Source organism: Mus musculus, chromosome 1 (assembly GCF_000001635.26).
Source record: "Mus musculus strain C57BL/6J chromosome 1, GRCm38.p6 C57BL/6J".
NCBI classification, from domain to species: domain Eukaryota; kingdom Metazoa; phylum Chordata; class Mammalia; order Rodentia; family Muridae; genus Mus; species Mus musculus.
In genome coordinates, this window is record NC_000067.6 from 192,134,912 (window position 1) to 192,152,616 (window position 17,705).

General features: G+C 46.2%; 1 protein-coding gene and 1 long non-coding RNA gene across 20 annotated transcripts in view; one reads left to right on the forward strand and one right to left on the reverse strand.

Annotated features, from left to right (window-relative positions):
- Rcor3 (REST corepressor 3) overlaps positions 1-3,163 on the reverse strand; it is a 39,529-nt gene extending 36,366 nt beyond the window's left edge. For 6 of the 19 annotated variants that reach the window (NM_144814.3, NM_001290278.1, NM_001346740.1 and 3 more), the window contains exons 1-2: positions 2,828-3,129; positions 2,522-2,578 (exon numbers count right to left, since the gene is read on the reverse strand). In NM_144814.3, coding sequence (NP_659063.3) covers positions 2,522-2,578; positions 2,828-2,987 — 217 coding nt within the window. In that variant the 5' untranslated portion in view covers positions 2,988-3,129. Of the gene's footprint in view, positions 1-2,521 lie in introns of all 19 variants that reach the window. The other 13 variants (XR_003954421.1, XR_003954423.1, XR_003954422.1 and 10 more) reach the window with 5 other exon arrangements.
- Gm10516 (predicted gene 10516) lies at positions 1,987-16,114 on the forward strand. The gene is made up of 4 exons (NR_033536.1): positions 1,987-2,150; positions 9,526-9,628; positions 10,306-10,539; positions 14,004-16,114. It is a non-coding gene; the product is annotated as a predicted gene 10516 (long non-coding RNA).
- The last annotated feature ends 1,591 nt before the right edge of the window (positions 16,115-17,705 follow it).

The window sequence follows — 17,705 nt, forward strand, 5'->3', positions numbered from 1 at the left end:
TCAGAATAGTCTTAGGACCTAAGGAAATTTTCTTCCAAGTGCCTTACATCTAATACTACAGTGAATAATTTCCATACAAATAGTGCTTTATTAGGGATGAGGTGGGTAGGGGTACACATCTTTAACCCTAGCACTCAGGAGGTAGAGGCAAGTGGATCAGAGTTCAAGGGTCAGGCTAGTCTACCTAGGACAGCCCCAGGACAGGCAAGGTTATGTAGAAGGACCTTGTCTCGAAAACAAAACAGAAAGGGGTGGGGGGTTATGAAGGAGAAAAGGAGAGCTTATTATTTCTCAATTTTTATTATTAGCTAATTTTCCTTTTCTTCTATTATCTTTTCCCAATTAATGCTTAAATTTTCATCTAATTATACTAGCTCAACATGAAATAAAACTTTCGAAAAATAGTACAACACTTAGACTAAACCAGCAGCAACAGGCACACGAAGCACAGTGCTTCCTTCAGTGATTCATGTGAATGGCAAATGCTTTTCACTGTATCCGTGGACGACACTGCTAATCAGAAGTAAGTGCATCTAAGGAACGTTAGGTTTATCCCTATTCTATTGATTACAGTCAGAGTAAATAAATTGGAAATTTTAATTCAAAGCTAATAATACTAATTGGGGTTTTGTCACCTCTCACAAACATTCTAGGTAGCTGGAACAAGCAAAACTGATAAAAATAATCAGTTAGGTTAGTTAACCAAACAATGTCACCTAAGACCACCTAAATAGATTAACTATTTTTCCTAGTTTAAAATTGTTGCATGAACTGTATTTTAAAATGACAAATGCTAAAACACATACAAGCCCCTAACCAACTGCACATAGCTAGGAGACAAATATTGACCGAGATCTACCTAATGGGGCAAAAGATAGGTGTGCTTATGACATAATTCGGCTGCTGGGTTCCATCGGGAAATGACTTCAGCAATATTTTAAAAAATTGAGTAGCAACGAGAGCTCCAAATCGTTCTTCATAATTATGAAATCTAATCTTTACTGAGTAACTGCCATATGCCTAGTCATTTAATCCTGGCAAGAATTCCATGCAATGGTTTTTTACAGCTAGGAAAATTGAAGCTCAGAGAAGGCCAGTGACTTGCTCAGAAGACAAAAACAAGAGAGCTGGGAATTAAATGCAGCCTATCCTTCAGTGAACATGTCTTCTTTCCGATGTCAAACTAAGCCCTGAAGCACAGCCATAAAGTGAAGGAACCCACCTACTAGCTAGCTATGCCAACAAGAAAAATACGACTACAAGAAGCCCACCACGGCACACACCGATAGTCTTCTAATAAAATATCCCAACAGCTGTGTCGCTTTGAAGGTAACCCCCAAATCTGATGAGCACTCTGGTATCATGTACTGAAGGAAACTGTCCTAATTATGCTTGTAACGGTTACCCTTCTCCTTTCAGAGAGGGGATACTACCTACTTGGTAAGTCCTAATGGGGAGAAGGATGGAAGCCCCCTAGCATACCTAAACTAAACGGACATGACTGCTTTCCTTGTGAAATTACAAGTGAGTCCTCTGCAACACCAACTACAACTCCAGCGTCGGACTCGGGCAGTGCGGTTAAGAATGAGCTCTAGACAAAAACTGACTGCAGGAAAAGTGGGAGGGCAGTTCAGGCAGGGAAGGGCAGAGCCCACCCAGTGGCAAGTCTGGCTGGGTTAGAGCAGCCGAGCACTCCAGGCCCAGAGGCTCCAGCAAGGGCGCCTCCATATGCGGAACTCTCGCCCAATCCCTGAGCAGCCTGACATCCCGTGACAGCCGGGGAGCCTGTTTGGAGAAAAGTAGAGAGGGAGCCCGCAAGCTGCGCTGGCGGAGGGCGCTGGAACCTGGCTGTTCCGGAGAAAATGTCTCCTTGGCAGCTGCTGCCGCTGTCCTGTGGTCTGGCTTCCCCGGGCTGGGTCGGCGCGCGGGGAGGGGTTGGGGGCGACCGGGGCGGTGTCGGGCACGGGCGTTTCCCCGCCCAGGTCCACACCGCCTCGGCAGAAAGAAAAACCAGGATCCCGTGTGCGCCGGGGTCGCAGGGCTCGCCCTTGGCTCGGGCTAATGACAGCAGGCGGTTGCCAAGCGTGGCCCTGCGGAGCCTGGCTGAGCCCCGGGTTCCCAGGGCGGGTCGGAGTGGCATCTGACCTGGGGTAGGTTCATGCACACACAGATCGCACGCCCTCTCCTGCAGCCCTTGGTTTTGCAGTCCCCACGCCCCGGGCCTCGGACCCGCGACCTCCGTGCGAAGCCACCAGCGTGCAAGTGCCGCGGGAGGGAACCATGTTCACCTTGCCATGCACACATCTACCCCCACGCCCTGTGTCACTGCCCAGCCGAGCCTGCCAGCCTCCCCGCCCGCGATGCCCTGCCCTGCCCTGCCCTGCCCTGGCCTCTCCTGGTGCGCCCCACACTCAACACCACGTAACTCCCTCCCATCCCGACGCCGGCCACCCCAGAGCAAGCCTGGGGGAAAAAAAAAGAGAGAGAGAGATGGGGTTTTCCTGTGAGCAAATATATCTACCTGGATCGAATTCAGGGATCCGAGCTTGGTATTCAGCTCCGACTCTCATCCCAACATCTGCAAAGCAATGCCAAGATATATGGTAAAATGGTAATAAATAAGGAGAGGAGAGGGGAAGGGCAAGGCAGAGACTCTCCAGCCGCGGGAGCGCGGGCGAGGCCGTGGCCGGGTGGGGGCGGGGAGGCGCGGGTCGCGGGCTGCGGCGGCACCGGGAGTTCCGGCGGCCGCGGCTCGGCTCCGAGGGGGAGGAGGGCGCGGGGAAGGGGGCCGGGCGGACGGGCGGGGGCGGGGAGCGCGGCGAGGTACCCCCGTGCTCGTCGTCGCTGCTGCAGCCGCTCTCGGGCTCCGAGAAGTGCAGCCCGCCGTTGGCCGAGGAGCCGCCGCCTCCCGCCGGGCTCTTGGCGCCGCCGTTGGCCGATCGGCTCTTCCCCAGTAACTCGGGCCCTTTCTCCATCATGCCGGGCATGGTAGAGGAGGGGGAGAGGTGGCGTCAGGGAAGGGGGAGACGGCTGGCGGGCGCGGGCGGGAGCGCGGAGGAGGAGGAGGAGGTGTTAATATGGAGCCGCCATCACCGCCCCGGTCGAGCCGTAGCGCAGTCGCCCCACACCGGCCCGCCCCGGCCCCGCCTCCCTCCCCTCCCCCGCCGCCGCCGCCCCGCGCCGTGCCACCCGGCCGAGCGCCCCTCGTGGCCGCGCGCTCCTCACTGGGCGGCCGCGATCACTCCGCCCTAGGGAGGTTCCGGCCGCGGGGCGGAGAGACCAGAGGGCCGGGACCCCGCGCGTCCCCAGCCGGCCGGTTCCCGGGCGCTCGAGGGCCGGGAGACGATGTGGAGGCCCCGGAGGCGGCATGGAGGGCGGGGAGGCGGCCTCTGCCCTGTCTCAGCTGAAGGAATTTGGCCTGCTGAGGCGGGGCCGCGGGGCGGGAGCTGCTCCCGTGACCGGGAACCCGGGATGGCGGTCTCAGGAGCTGCTCCGGTGAGGAGCGGCGGGGATGGCGGCCTTTGACAGGAGCTATGAGGATGGCGGCCTTGGACCGGAGCAGCTCCGGTGACGCGGGCAGGGGTTGGCGGCCTCAGACAGGAGCTGCTCCCGCGAGGTGCGCCCCGGGGTAGGAGCTGGGTCCTCCGGTTGGAGGCAGGATCGGTTCACTCCGGAATGAGACCGGCCCTAAAGACCTGGCGAGGCAGCTCCTCTCTGCTGTGAGGTCCGAGAGGGACTGAAAGGGCAGTATTTCCACTTGGCTCTTTCCCTTTTGCTGTCTAAGAAGCGAATGCCACGAGTGGGGAAATAAATAACCGAACTCTACCTTCCCCGGGCCAGTGCTATCTGGGTCGACACTGCCTGGGGTGGTGGCTCAGAGCAATTCTGGAGAGGGTGGAGAGAGAAGTGCTCTGCAGAGAGGTGCTGCTGCTGCAGAGAAAGGTGAGGCCAGCTGCCTTCTGGCAGTTTGCACCCAGTTGAAGATTGGCTGGACTGTATTTCTTCCCCAGATTTAAGGATATTTGCTTATGACATACTGTCTGGGCAAGGAGGACGATTTGTGTCTCAGGAGTAAAGGGGGGGGGGAGTTGCTTAATATACAGATGTGTGTCCTGCAGAATTTGGGGGTAACAGTAAAATTACCTTGAAGGTTAAAACTGTTCTTTGGAATTCTGTTACTGAGAAATAACAGACCTACTCAAGAATTCAGCCAAGAAAACTCTGGGATACAAGAATTAGGCCGGTCATCTGTCTAAAGGAGGGAGTATTTTGTCCGGGTGGAGAAACAGTACTGGTACTGGAAATAGTTGATTTTTAGCTCTATATGTGTCCATTAATTTTTGAACCACAACTCAACCTCCCCTCCCGTTTTATTTTTTGAGACAGGATTTCTATGTGTACTTCTGGCTGTCCTGGAACTCACAGAGATCCGCTTGCCTCTGTCTTCTGAGTGCTGGGAGTAAAGAGCTGCACCACCACACCTAGCATCGGTTCCTTTTTTTAAAAAACACATTGCTGAAGGATATTTTAAGTCTGATTTTTATTTTCTGCAAGGAGAAATGTTATGGACAACTGAAATGATATTTTATTTTTTACATTCCAACCTCTAATGAACACGACTCATCTCAGCCCTGTCACATCAGCTCCTTTGATCCTGGAGTACAAAAGCTAGAGCCTATAAAAAGAAAATTCAAGAAAAAAAAAAACCACAAAACAAAATAGAGGCCTCTTAATAGATACACTTTTTAACTCTGAAATAGTGCTGATTCACTTTTCTGTAGAAAAGAATCTGCGTCTAGATTAGGGATCAAAAGTTTCAAGGGCTTTTGGGACTATTTTGATTAGTAGAATCTTGGCAGTAAAATGATTCTACTGGAATATTTAGACCAAAGACTGCATTCACCTTTGGGGAAGGATTTTGGCGTGAAGGGATGTGTGTGTGTGTGTTTAAGGAAAACAAATTTCTGTTTTGCTTTTAAGAAAAGGAAAGCACTCTAAACTTGCCTGGTTGAGAAGGGTGATTGTAGTGGACCTTAAAATGGTCTCTTCCCAGATAAGACATTACAGAACAGAAAAGCCCTAGGTAGAAATCTGGAAGAATGTCTACTTCTGTTTGGAGAGGAGGAAAGCCCCTGGGCGGAGAAGAGAGCTTTAGGGGTTAATAATATCTCTTGAGATGGGTTGAAGGGGGGGGGGCACTACTGGTCTGTTGAGTATTTAAATTAACTCCATTTTAAGGTTTTCTCAAGAGTTACAAAGACCAAACATAAGGCAAAGGTCGGGGATTAGCTAAGTTGTATGTTGCCTGGGCTTCTCTTTGATATCATGTGAATTCCAGAAGCAAGGATACAGGAGAAACTTTGTTTCAAATAAGACAACGTTTAGAAGGCCAAGGGATCAAGATCAGTTATCTTTTGGGATGACTTCTATCTAGCAATGAGTCTTGGAGAAGATACCCAAGGACTCTAGGAAAATAATGTTCTTGAGAAACAGAAGGCTGAATGCTTATACAATGACCAGATTCCCTCCCGGCATAGGGATCCATGGGCGTATTCTAATCCTAAGGAAAGCCAGCAGATTGTGTATAAATTGTATAGCTGAGTCTAGGGAAAATGTAGAGGTTAAGGACAGCCAAGACAGTCTTGAGCAACAGTTCTCAACCTGAGGATTGCAACCCCTGGGGAATCACTGAACAAACCCTTTCACAGGAGTTGCCTAAGACCTTCAAAAAATACATTTACATTACAACTCATAACAGTAGCAAAATTACAGTTAGAAAGTAGCAGAGGAGCTGGGTGGTGGCACAGGCCTTTAATCCCAGCAGCACTCAGGAGGCAGAGGCAGGCAGATTTCTGAGTTCAAGGCCAGCCTGGTCTACAAAGTGAGTTCCAGGACAGCCAGGGCTATACAGAGAAACCCTGTCTCAAAAACAAAACAAAACAAAACAAAACAAAAAACCCAACAAAGTAGCAAAGAAATAATTTCATGGTTGGGGGTCACTACAACATGTAACTGTATCAAAAGGTCAAAACATCAGGAAGGTTGAGAACAGCGGAGCTTCCTGAGTCTTCATGTCTTTCCAGTATGGAAGGGTTCATTCAGGAAATTGAGTCAGCTCCTCTAGAAGAAACCAAGGAGATGGCACTATATAACACCAAGAAAGAGTTATTCTGGAGGCCTTGGCATGCATAATGAACTGCTTCCAACTGTGACCTTTGAGCACACATGCAGACACACCGCCATTACCTATGTCCCCACACAGGACTCACTCAGTGGTGTCTTGCTTTTATTCCATTAATTTTGATTTATCAGAAAAACTTATTTTATTTCAATGCAGGCCAAATTTGTGGCTCTCAGAACTTGGGATGCACATCACAGCCTTCTCTTCTCTCAGCAGTTACAGTTCTTAAAAAAAACAAAAAGTCTATTTGCCTTGCTGAGAGCCAAACCCCAGTCTCATGCACTTAAAGATTTGATGTTGGCGTCAGGAATCGGTCATAACAGGCTGCACTGCTTCTCACTGGGTATAGCAGGCCCAAAGACAAGGGCTTTTCACTGCCTGTTCCAAAGGCCTTACGAGATTCTCTACCTGTCAGACATCTGACTCAGCCTTAAACCACTGTCACTGTGGGTGACACAGCTACTGTAATTTTGCACCCAGAGGATGGCTCTCTAGAATAAAGTACTAAAAACCACGGAGATATAAAGGGAATAATATCTGACTATATTTACTTTGAAGTTAAGCTTTTGACTGTCAAGTCCTCTTTGGTGCAGCCCACATTTTATATATCAAGATACAGTAGATACAGATGTATTAAGTCCTGGGCTGGAGATATGGCTCAGCAATTAAGAGCACTGGCTGAACTTTCAGAAGATCCAGGTTCAATTTTTAGTACTCATGCGGCCGCTCACCACCATCTGTAACTTCAGTTGCAGAGGATCTAATGCCCTCCCTCTTCTGGCCTGCAAAGGGATAAGACATAGGCAGTGCACATGCATATATGAAGGCAAAACTCTCATCCACATAAAAAGATTTCTTTTAAAAAGGAGGCATTAAGTTGAACCAAGTCATAGAGGGAAATTATTACTTTTTCTCCCAATATTAAATATACTTGTTAGAATTATTGACGGAGATGGAATATATAGTTAACAGTGAGAAAAACAGGCCTTAGTACTGCTTATAAATATAAAGAACTTGACACTTAAGTTTCAAGTAAGTAGACACTTTTCTGAAATGGCTTGATGAAAGATTAATTGGAAGACACCAAGAACACTTAAGAGAGTTTGTCTTAGTCAGGGTTTCTATTCCTGCACAAACATCATGACCAAGAAGCAAGTTGGTGAGGAAAGGGTTTATTCAGCGTACACTTCCATACTGCTGTTCATCACCAAGGAAGTCAGGACTGGAACTCAAGCAGGTCAGAAAGCAGGAGCTGATGCAAAGGCCATGGAGGGATGCTCTTTACTGGCTTGCTTCACCTGGCTTGCTCAGCCTGCTCTCTTATAGAACCCAAGGCTACCAGCCCAGAGATGGTCCCACCCACAAGGGGCCTTTCCCTCTTGATCACTAATTGAGAAAATGCCTTACAGTTGGATCTCATGGAGGCATTTCCTCAACTGAAGCTCCTTTCTCTGTGATAACTCCAGCTGTGTCAAGTTGACACAAAACTAGCCAGTACAGAGTTTCAGGAAATAGTTCCAAGGGCTTCAGATTTTAAAGTAAGGGTCCATTGTCATCTTCCCTCTCTCTTACCTCCTCTCTCAACTCTCTGTGTAGCTACATGTACTTGATGGTTTTGTGTGTCAACTTGACACAAGCTAGGTCATCAGAGAGGAAAGGTGCCTTTGTTGAGGAAAAGCCTCCGTGTGATCCAGCTGTAGGGCATTTTCTCAATTAGTGATCAAAGGGGGAGGGCCCAGCCTACTGTGTGTGGTGCCATCTCTGGGTTGGTGGTCCTGCGTTCCATAAAAAAGTAGGCTGAGCAAGTCAGAAAGCAGCACTCCTCCATGGCTTCTGCATCAGCTCCTGCCTCCAGAATCCTAACCTGAGGTCCTGTCTTGACTTCCTTCAATAATGAACAGTAATACGGAAATCTAAGCTGAATAAACTTTCTTCCCCAACTTGCTCTTTAGTCTTGGTGTTTCATTGGAGCCTTAAAAACTTAAGATACTGCGTTGTCTACCATTGTGAGCAGCTGTCTCAGTAACTTTCATCTTCACAAAACAAGAGGAAATGAAGAACCATGGAGCTTTGGCCAATAACTTTCAAATCTTTTATAACTCATTACAGTGCATGTTGACAACCTAGTGTAGACATTATACATGGGGTTTCAGAACAGCTCATGAGCTTTCCAGAATGCATCGTTTCTACCTTACTGTTGGGTTAGGGCCAGTTGACCTGTACTGGACTTAGCTGACTGGGATGTTAGCCTTCACAAGGCTGGCCTGTGGTAGTCAGTGATTGGATGACATACCTGGCTGGGTGGTTAGTCCTTATATCTTTCATCATATTATTGGTATCTCTAGACTAGCCTGAGTCTGTTTTTTATATTGATATATTAATCTTCTGCTCGCTATAATAACCCATTGAGCTCTCCTAGGGCTTCTGTAGCTCACAGCTCCAAGCTCTTTCATGTTCCTCCCAAAGACCCATTCCAAAGGGCCACGAATCATGTGATCGGGTTTCTCATGGGCGTGATCTCACTTCTCAGTACAATTTACTGTATTGGTTACTTTTCTCACTACTGTGACAAAAATCCCAACTTAAGCAACTGGGAAAGGAAGGGTTTGTCTTAGCTCAGAGTTAGAGGATGCAACCTACCATGGCAGGTATATCAGTCTTTTGCTGTTTTGATAAAATACTATTGCCAAAGGCAAGTTGAGAAAGCTGAGTTTGTGTTGGCTTATAGCGCCACTGGCATTCTCTGCCTGAGGCCTGCAGATTCTGATATAGAACTCTCAGCTCCTTCTCCAGCATCATGTCTACCTGTATAACGCCATGTGTCCTGCTATGATAGTGGACTAAACCTCAAACTGTAACCCAGCCCCAATTAAATGTTTTTCTTCATAAGAGTTGCTGTGGTCATGGTGTCTCTTTACAAGAGTAAAACCTAAACCAAGATACTTACACTCCTTTATTTCTTGGGAGCATTTGATATAAACTTTTAAAATTATTATTTTTTAAATTATTCTATTTACTCTTATGTGTATGGGTGTACTGTATGTGTGTGTGCCTAGTACCCAAGAAGGCCAGAAGAGGGTGTCAGATTCTCTGGGACTGGAGATACAGAAGCTACTATGTGGGTGCTAGGACTTGAACCTGGATCCTCTGGAAGAGCAACTAGTGCTCGTAACAGTTGAGCCATCTTTCTCGCCTTTACTTAAAATTCTCATGTGTTAGGTTTTATTGCTATGACAAAATGCCTGAGCCAGTTAAGCCTTAAGAAAGACAGCTTTGTCTTTGCTTACAGTTTCTGAGGTTTCAGTTCCAAGGAGGTTGACTTGCTGCTTTTGGACCTGTGACAGGGCAGAACATTTTGATGGGAGTGACAGAGGAAGCTGCTCCCTTATCATGGCTATGAAACAAAAGAGAGCAAGAAAGAGACAGGATTACCAGTATCTCCTTCAGGTGTGTGTGTCCTCTCAGTGACCTGAATTCTTCCTTCTAGACCCCACCTCTGTTGCTTTCATTTTATTTATTTATTCATTTTACATCCCAGTCACAGCCTTAGAAATCCCTTCCCTTCTATGAGTACCTGGGGTACTAACCCACTCTGGAACATCCAATCCCAGCAGGATGAAGCACGTCCTCTCCCACTGAAGCTCAACCAGGCAGCTCAGGTAGTGAAACAGGATCCAACAGCAACGGTCCTACATGAAGACCAAGCTGCACATCTACTATAAATGTGTAGAGGGGCTAGGTCCAGCCTGGGCACACTCTTTGGTGATTCAGTCTCTGTGAGCCCCCAAGGGCCCATGTTAGTTGACTGTAGGTTTTCGTGTGGTGCCTCTGACTTCCCCCCTCCCACCTCACTCAATCCCACCCTTCACTCTTCCACAGGACTCCCCAAACTCTGTCTGATGTTTTGGCTGTTGGTCTCTGCATTTGTTTTTATCCACTGCAAGATGAAGCCTCTAGAGAGACTGTAGGCATACATTTTTTTAAAAAATAAGAGTTCAATCTCTCATCTAGCCTATCACCTAGCAGCAGTAGGTAGTAGAAGAGAAAAGTTATTAGGATATGGGGGAAGTAGACCTGTTCAGCAATTGTTCTTTGATGGTGGGCTCGATTTTCTTTGGCAGCAGTTCAGTCCTGTGGTAAACACCAAATACGATTCATCAGCTCCAGACCAGTCCTCTAGGCAGGCAGACACCAGGGACGAACCAGCAGCTACAGTCCAGTTCTTTCAGCAAGCAGACACCGGGCATGAACCAGCAGATGTAGTTCAATCCTGAAGAAACCACTAGACTCATCAGATGTCCCAAAGCAAGGCCCCAGAAGTCACATGCTGCTGCAGGAACCACGCAAGAAGTTTTTGGGTGAGTTTCTCTCAATGGTAGCATTACTACAAGTTGAACTCGACAACGCTATGTTAGGTGAACCAATACATGTGTGTCTTTAGTGAAGAATAGTGACGTGGAGCAAAGCAAAACCAATGCTCAATGCTCATCTCCCACTGACTGTGGGGTCATAGTTATACTCCTTTATCACAGGTCCTTCCATGTGTTTGCTATATCAAAAATATCCTTTCACCTATGTCTGCTTCAGGAAAACAGTCTTTCATGTGTTTGCTTGAGCAAGACATCCTTTCACCTATGTACCCCAGCAAAGCATCATTTGACATAACTAATTTTCCAAAGAACTAGAAGTTTCCACTTCAGGAGAGAGCTTTGCTAGGCTGTCTGCAAGCATAGCAGAGTATCATAACTAGTGTCTAGGGTTGGCTATCTCATATGAGATGGGTTTCATGTTGGGGCAGCCATGGGTTGGTTATTTCCTCAATATCTGCTCTATTGTTTTCCCTGCACATCTTGTAAGCAGGACACATTGTAGTGGAAAGTTTTGTGGGTGGTTTGATGGCCCCCTCCCTCCACTTGAAGTCCTGCCTGGCTATAGGAGGTATAGGCTCCACCTCTTACAGGTTCTATCCATTCTGAATAATGCCACAGTTAGGCAAACCTTTACCACATGGGCCTTTGAGGGACACTGCTGTGTCCAATAAGATTTACTGCTTTAAAAAAAAAAGATTTACTGCTTTATCCTATTTACTTTTAAATCTTTTTCTTATCTGGTGTAGTGTTTTTCCTTTCCAGTCAATGCATTTAAAAACAATTTATTTTCCCAAATATTTGGTTATAAAAATTACCAAACAGAAAAGTAGTGGAAATCATGCAGAGGGGACTTAGCTACTCATCACTTGGATTCTACAATTTATTTTAAATTTAGGTTAATTTCAATTTAGAGTTCAGTCAGGAAACAGAGTGATTATAATTTTGTTTTTCAAAATTAGCAGATATTTATGAGAACAGAGAGAAAAGAGTTATTTCTAGTTATTTTCACCCTCTGTATTGGTCTTGACTCCCCCAAAGTAACAGACCAAATAGGGTGTATATATTGTTAGGAACTGACTTCTTTTGGAGACTGGAAAGTCCCTCTATCTTCAAGCTGAACGAGTCTCAGTTAAGCTGATAATGTAGCTCCAGCTGGATTCTGGACGCCTGAGAACCACCAGAGCTAACTGGTGTCATTACCCCCTGAGAACTGGCCAGTTTGAGACAGGAAGAGCCAGGGTGTTGGTTTAAGAGGCAGCTCTTAGACATGAAGCATTCTCTCTTACCGGGAGGAAGGATGGCTGTTTTGTTCTATGGAGACCTTTAAGTCCTAGATGAGCCTGTCTTCTAATCAAAAGCCAATCAGCTCTACTCAGCTTGCTGCCCTAAATGCTAATGTCATGCAGACCATACTCAAACTCTCAGGATGACATGATCCTGTGCACAGCGAAAGTGACACATAAGATTGACCACTACAGGGCTAGAGAGATGGCTCAGTGGTTAAAAGCACCGACTGCTCTTCCAAAGGTCCTGAGTTCAAATCCCAGCAACCACATGGTGGCTCACAACCATCCGTAATGAGATCTGGTGCATCTGAAGACAGCTACAGTGTACTTAGATATAATAATAAATAAATCTTAAAAAAAAAAAAGATTGACCACCACAGCCTCCCAGTGCCATGCCATAAACATTGTAATGTTATGTCTCTTTGTCTTCCTCCCCTCCTCCAGGAAATGAGAAATTACCATCTTTTAGCTTTGTGAACTCCTAGCTCACTACCAAACATCCTCAGTGGTTGATATTAGGTTTAAGCTCATGGAGAGGAGAGATAGCAGGTTCTAGGGCAAGGTGATAAGGTGAATTGTCCTTTGGGGGAGAGATTTATTAATACCATATACAATGCACGGAAGTTCAGAAAAGACAGTTTCCAGTACCACCTCTTAAAAGTTTCCAAAGAAGGCTCCATACCATGAGACAGCAGGTGTTTGATAACTGGCCTATACTATACCGCCTAGTCAGGTTGCCTGCTTGATTCCCAGACACCAGGGGGAAGGATTGGACGCTTTGTGACTGCAGAACCAAAACAGTTTGCCTCCCTGTTAGACAAGACTGGAGAAAGCATGTGGCTTGATTTGTAAGGCCTGTGACTTAACAGTTGAATGCATTGCTGCAAAGTATAACTATTTTAAACACAATTGTATCGTTCTTATACAAATACAGAAAGAAATTTCAAGTCCTGGATGGAATAGAAGACAATAGAAATATATAAACAATTGTTAATATCAATTAAATGTTTAAAAATTCCAACCATTGTTTATTTTGAAGATTTATTTATTTTTATTTATATGAGTACACTGTAACTGTCTTCAGACACACACCAGAAGAGTGCATCAGATTCAGTTACAGATGGTTGTGAGTCACCAGTTGGTTGCTGGGAATTGAACTCAGGACCTCTGGAAGAGCAGTCAGTGCTCTTAACCACTGAGCCATCTCTCCAGCCCCCAACCATTGTTATTTTAACTTGAAAGCTGTCTTTTAGATCTTAAGTTCTGTGGTGGTTTGAATATACTTGGCCCATGGGAAGTGGTATCATTAGGAGGTCTTGTCTTGTTGAAGTAGGTGTGGCCTTGTTGGAGGAAGTGAGTCACTGTGGGGGTGGGCTTTGAGGGTCTATGCTCAAACTTTGGTAAGTGCAGAAGAGACCTCCTCCTGGCTGCCTTTAGATCAAGATGTAGAGCTCTCAGCTCCTTCTCCAGCATCATGTTTGCCTGGATGCTGCTATACTTCCTGCCGAGACGATAATGGAATGAACCTCTGAAACTATAAGCCAGCCCCAATTAAATTTGTCCTTTATAAGAGTTGCCTTGGTTGTGGTGTCTCTTCACAGAAATGGAAACCCTGACTAAGACATAGGTTAGTGGGTTTTTTGGCTACCTCATTCTCAATGGCTTATTCCCCTTATTTATTTTAAAAGATTATATATCTTATGTGGCTGAAGAGGCCAGAAGAGAACAGCAGATCCCTTGAAACTAGAGTCACAGATGTTATGAGCTGCCATGTGGTTGCTGGGAACTGAACTCATGTCCTCTTCAAGAGCAAGAAGTGCTCTTAATCACTAGGCATCTCTCCAGCTCCTGCCTTCATTTATTAATAAGCCAGGAAAGGCTTGGCTGGTTCTTATAGTTCTTACTTGTTTATAATCTCTCAGGCTTGAAAGGCAATAAGCACACACCAAGTCCAATAAATCTCAAGGCTTTAAGTTCAGTTTGTCATTTATCTCACAGATTTATTCATCATAACTTTGGGATAGCTGGGGGAGAAAGATGAATAGCAAATAGCTAATGAGTTTAGCAGATTGGCAATCTCACAGAAGAACTGAGCAGTCCTGGGATGTTAGTTTAGAAAACCATTCTTTCTAGTCACTCACCTGCTTGCTTCTTCTCCCTTTACAGGTAGAAATGGAGATTAGCCACTGTCGTGAAAGGATAAACCGCAAAAGGACTCTATCTGTCCTATGCGTGTGCACTTGGCTCGAGTGCAGGCCCATTGAAGAATTTGGCTATGCACACTGAGCCCTGCACTGGCCTCTGCATCCCTCCAAGCCTCCCAACAGCGATTTTACTTTTCTTTTAAGTGTGTGTGTGTGTGTGTGTGTGTGTGTGTGTGTGTGTGTGAGAGAGAGAGAGAGAGAGAGAGAGAGAGAGAGAGAGAGAGTGAGAGTGCATGTGTGTGTGTCCACAGAGGCCAGAAGAGGGTATCAAAGCCCTTGGGGCTTGAGTTGTAGGCACCTGTGATCCACTCAGCATGGGTGCTTCGAACAGTACCCTGGTCCTTCATAAGAACTTAACTGTTAACTTAAACTTTCAACTGTTGAGCAGTCTCCAGAGACCTGCTCACTGTGTTTTAAGGTGAGCACTTAAAACATTTTCACTTTCTTTCCCTCACCAAGGAATGTTTCAGATCTTTCTCTTGGCTCCAACTTCAGTGCTCACCCAACCTTAATCTTTATAGGTGATTTTCATACCCCATTCCACTCTTCCCCCTTACCTCCCACCAAAAGGCCACACAACTAAACACTGCCACCAGAATGACTTCTCTTCCCACTCAGAGATCATCTGTGAGGTAAAGTGTCCACTCTCTCTGCCAGGACATACTTTCCCATGGTTCATTTCTGTGACCCTGGCCTCTGTACTGTTGTCACTGGGTACAGTGCCCTTCAGGAAGACCTGGGGCTGACTGTCTCTTCAGGATGTGTAGTTAGATTGGAGATATATAAGTCTCTCCCAGCAGGCTGCCGCAGTTTAATGTGTGGTACAGAAAAGGCCAAGCCCTCTGGGCTGAGTGGGGCTTAGAGCTCGCTTGTGACCTTTTTCTTTGCCAGAGGCATTTTTTTTTGCAGTCCTAAGAGCTCACCTCTCTGCAGGTCAGCATGATACCAACATTGACTGTGAGATCATCCCCAGAGGGCATGTGTAAGAGGTAAAACTGAATGTTCTCAAAGGTGCTTTGAGCCAACTTAGTTCCAGCTTCAAAAAATAGGAAACACCAAGCCTCTGCCAGTGCCTTCTCTAGTTATTCCCCACCCAAACTAGAAGTCGGGAGCAGAAACTTACAGCCAAGCTTTCTTGCATCTGATGAGGATGTAAAAATGAAAGCATATCGTTTTTCTTGGGAAAAAGACAAACAGAAGGGTCAGAGGGAGAGGTAAGATCGAGATGGTGTGTAAGATGTCTGTCCTGACTACTAGGAGAGGGAGAAAGGGCCTACATTGGAGTTATAAATTCTGCACTTGGCACACTTGACATTACAGGCTGATGCCCAACTTGGCAAAGGCATCAACCGCTCTGTCCCTGGGGGTCTTATTATGAAGTGAGGATCACCATTTCTCACACTTGTATGGTAGGAGTGGATTCAGCCCAGCTCTGTTCTTCTGGGCTTCAGAGGATCTTCATCCAGTGACATTGATTCCTGTCACCAAAAGAGGCAGCCAACTCCGTCTGATGTGCTCAGTGAAGCACTCTGTGGGCTTCCCTCACGTCCCCATCACACTTTCTCTCATTTCTATAACTGTTGAATGTACCTAAAAAGCGAACTTTCTAACTCCAATCCTTGACCCAGACCACTTCTCCTTTGTTCCTTTCCCGACTGAGTCTCACTGGGCGCATTGACCACAGAGGCTAAGCCTCATGCCCAGTAGTAGGTAGTCAACAGAAAACGAACTTGATGATATTTTTGGAGATATTTTTATCTCAAATTGCTTTGTTCAGCCATCTTTTGTCTTATTAGTCCTTTGCTTGTATTTTTTGGTTTCTGTGTGTGTGTGTGTTTCTATTTTTTGTTTCGTTGTTTTGTTTTTTTAAGGGGGGTGGTAGGTAAAGAGGTGGAGATGACCTGGGAGGATTTTTGGGAGGGGAGAATTGTCATCAGACTATATTCTAAGAAACACACAGGTAGATGGAATGAGAGGGTGGATCTGAAAAGAGTTGAGGGAAGTGACCGAGAACAACCAAAACACTATACAAATTTTCCAAGAATTATAAATAAAGAATTTATAAAAAGAAACTAAGACAACATTGAAAATTGGGTTCTTTGGGAAGGGTAGTATCTGAATACTGCTCTGTAGTATTCATGAGTTCCAGAGTATCCGGGACCACATAGTAAGACCAAATCTCAAAAGGAGGAGGAGTGCGTTCTCTGGGGTGATGGATGGGTACTCTTTTATGGGCCCCTAGGATGAGTTATCCTTAGGAGGTGGCAAAAGGTTGGAGGCAAGGTCTGGTGGGAGGACTTATTGGGGCGTATCTTTGCAATTATATTTCATGGTGGCCACTTTTCATTTTCACTTTCTCTGTTTCTTGTCGGGCAGGATATGTGAACAGCTGTCTCTACCCATGTTCCTGTTGCCATGGTTTTCTACCCAAGCACACGGGGGTAGGACAGTCTGAAACTGTAGGCTAAAACAGCTTCTGTTTCCTGAGTTCTGTCTCATACTGGTTGTAGAAATGAAAATTAACCGATACAAAATGTTCTGTGTAGCTGGAGTCCCAGAGACCCTGCCCTCATGCCTGTTTCTGTATCAGAAACTCTTAAAACTGGAAGCTGGGGGTAGCTCAGCCGGTGGGCAGAATGCTCGCCTAGAATGGGAGAAGACCTGGGGCCGGAAAGCTAGAACCATAGAAAGCAGGTATGGAGTTGTGCTCCTGTAACCTTGTAACCTGATTACAGGCACAGTTCAAGCTTACTCTCAACTACACAATGAAGTTGAGGCCAGCCTGGGCTAAAAAGAATGATATCACAAACCGTTTCAGACCATCAGGCCCCATCTTTCTCTCCAGCCACTGGCTTAGTCAGCGGTTCTCAATGTATCAGTTCAGCTTTCTCCTGGTGTGACCAGTACTCTGTAACTCAGTCCCACCTGAGTCACCACTCACCGTCCACTTCAGACTGGTCCACTATGTTCTCTCCCAACTGGGATTGGTAGATGATGATGATGATAATGTAGTAATAGCTGTAGTCATAATAATTTCACTAATGAATAACTGACACACAATTTTAAAAAAGACTATGTATTTTGTGGGAAGCCGTTGCAGAGTGGCAGTTACAGAGTGGCAGTTGCAGAGTGGCAGTTGGCTACTGCTGGCCACCACACATACATAGGCAGTAAAGGTTCTTTTGCCAAGATGAGGTTTTGAGAATTAACCAAAGTTAACCAATCAGATGAGAGACAAGTTAACCAATCAGATGAGAGACAAGTTAACCAATCAGATGTGAGACACGCCTCTCCTAGGCCTATATAAGCAGCACCAGTTCTGGGCTCGGGGTCTCTTTGCCTCTGCAATCAAGCTCTCCCAATAAACGTGTGCAGAAGGATCCTGTTGCAGCGTAGTTCTTCCTGGCCAGTCGGGTGCGCGCAAGAGTATTTAATCTCTGGTTTTTCATGATTTGTGCATTTTAACATTTTTGCATTTATGTATGTCTTGTGTGTATTATGCATGTGCATGTGTGTGCGCGTGCGTGTGTGCGTGCGTGCGCGCGCGTGCGTGTGTGTGTGTGTGTGTGTGTGTGTGTGTGTGTGTATAAGTGGGGAGGTCAGAGGACAGCTTGTAGCTTCGGTTCCATCCTTCCACAGTAAACCCCAGGGTGTCGCTTCCTGG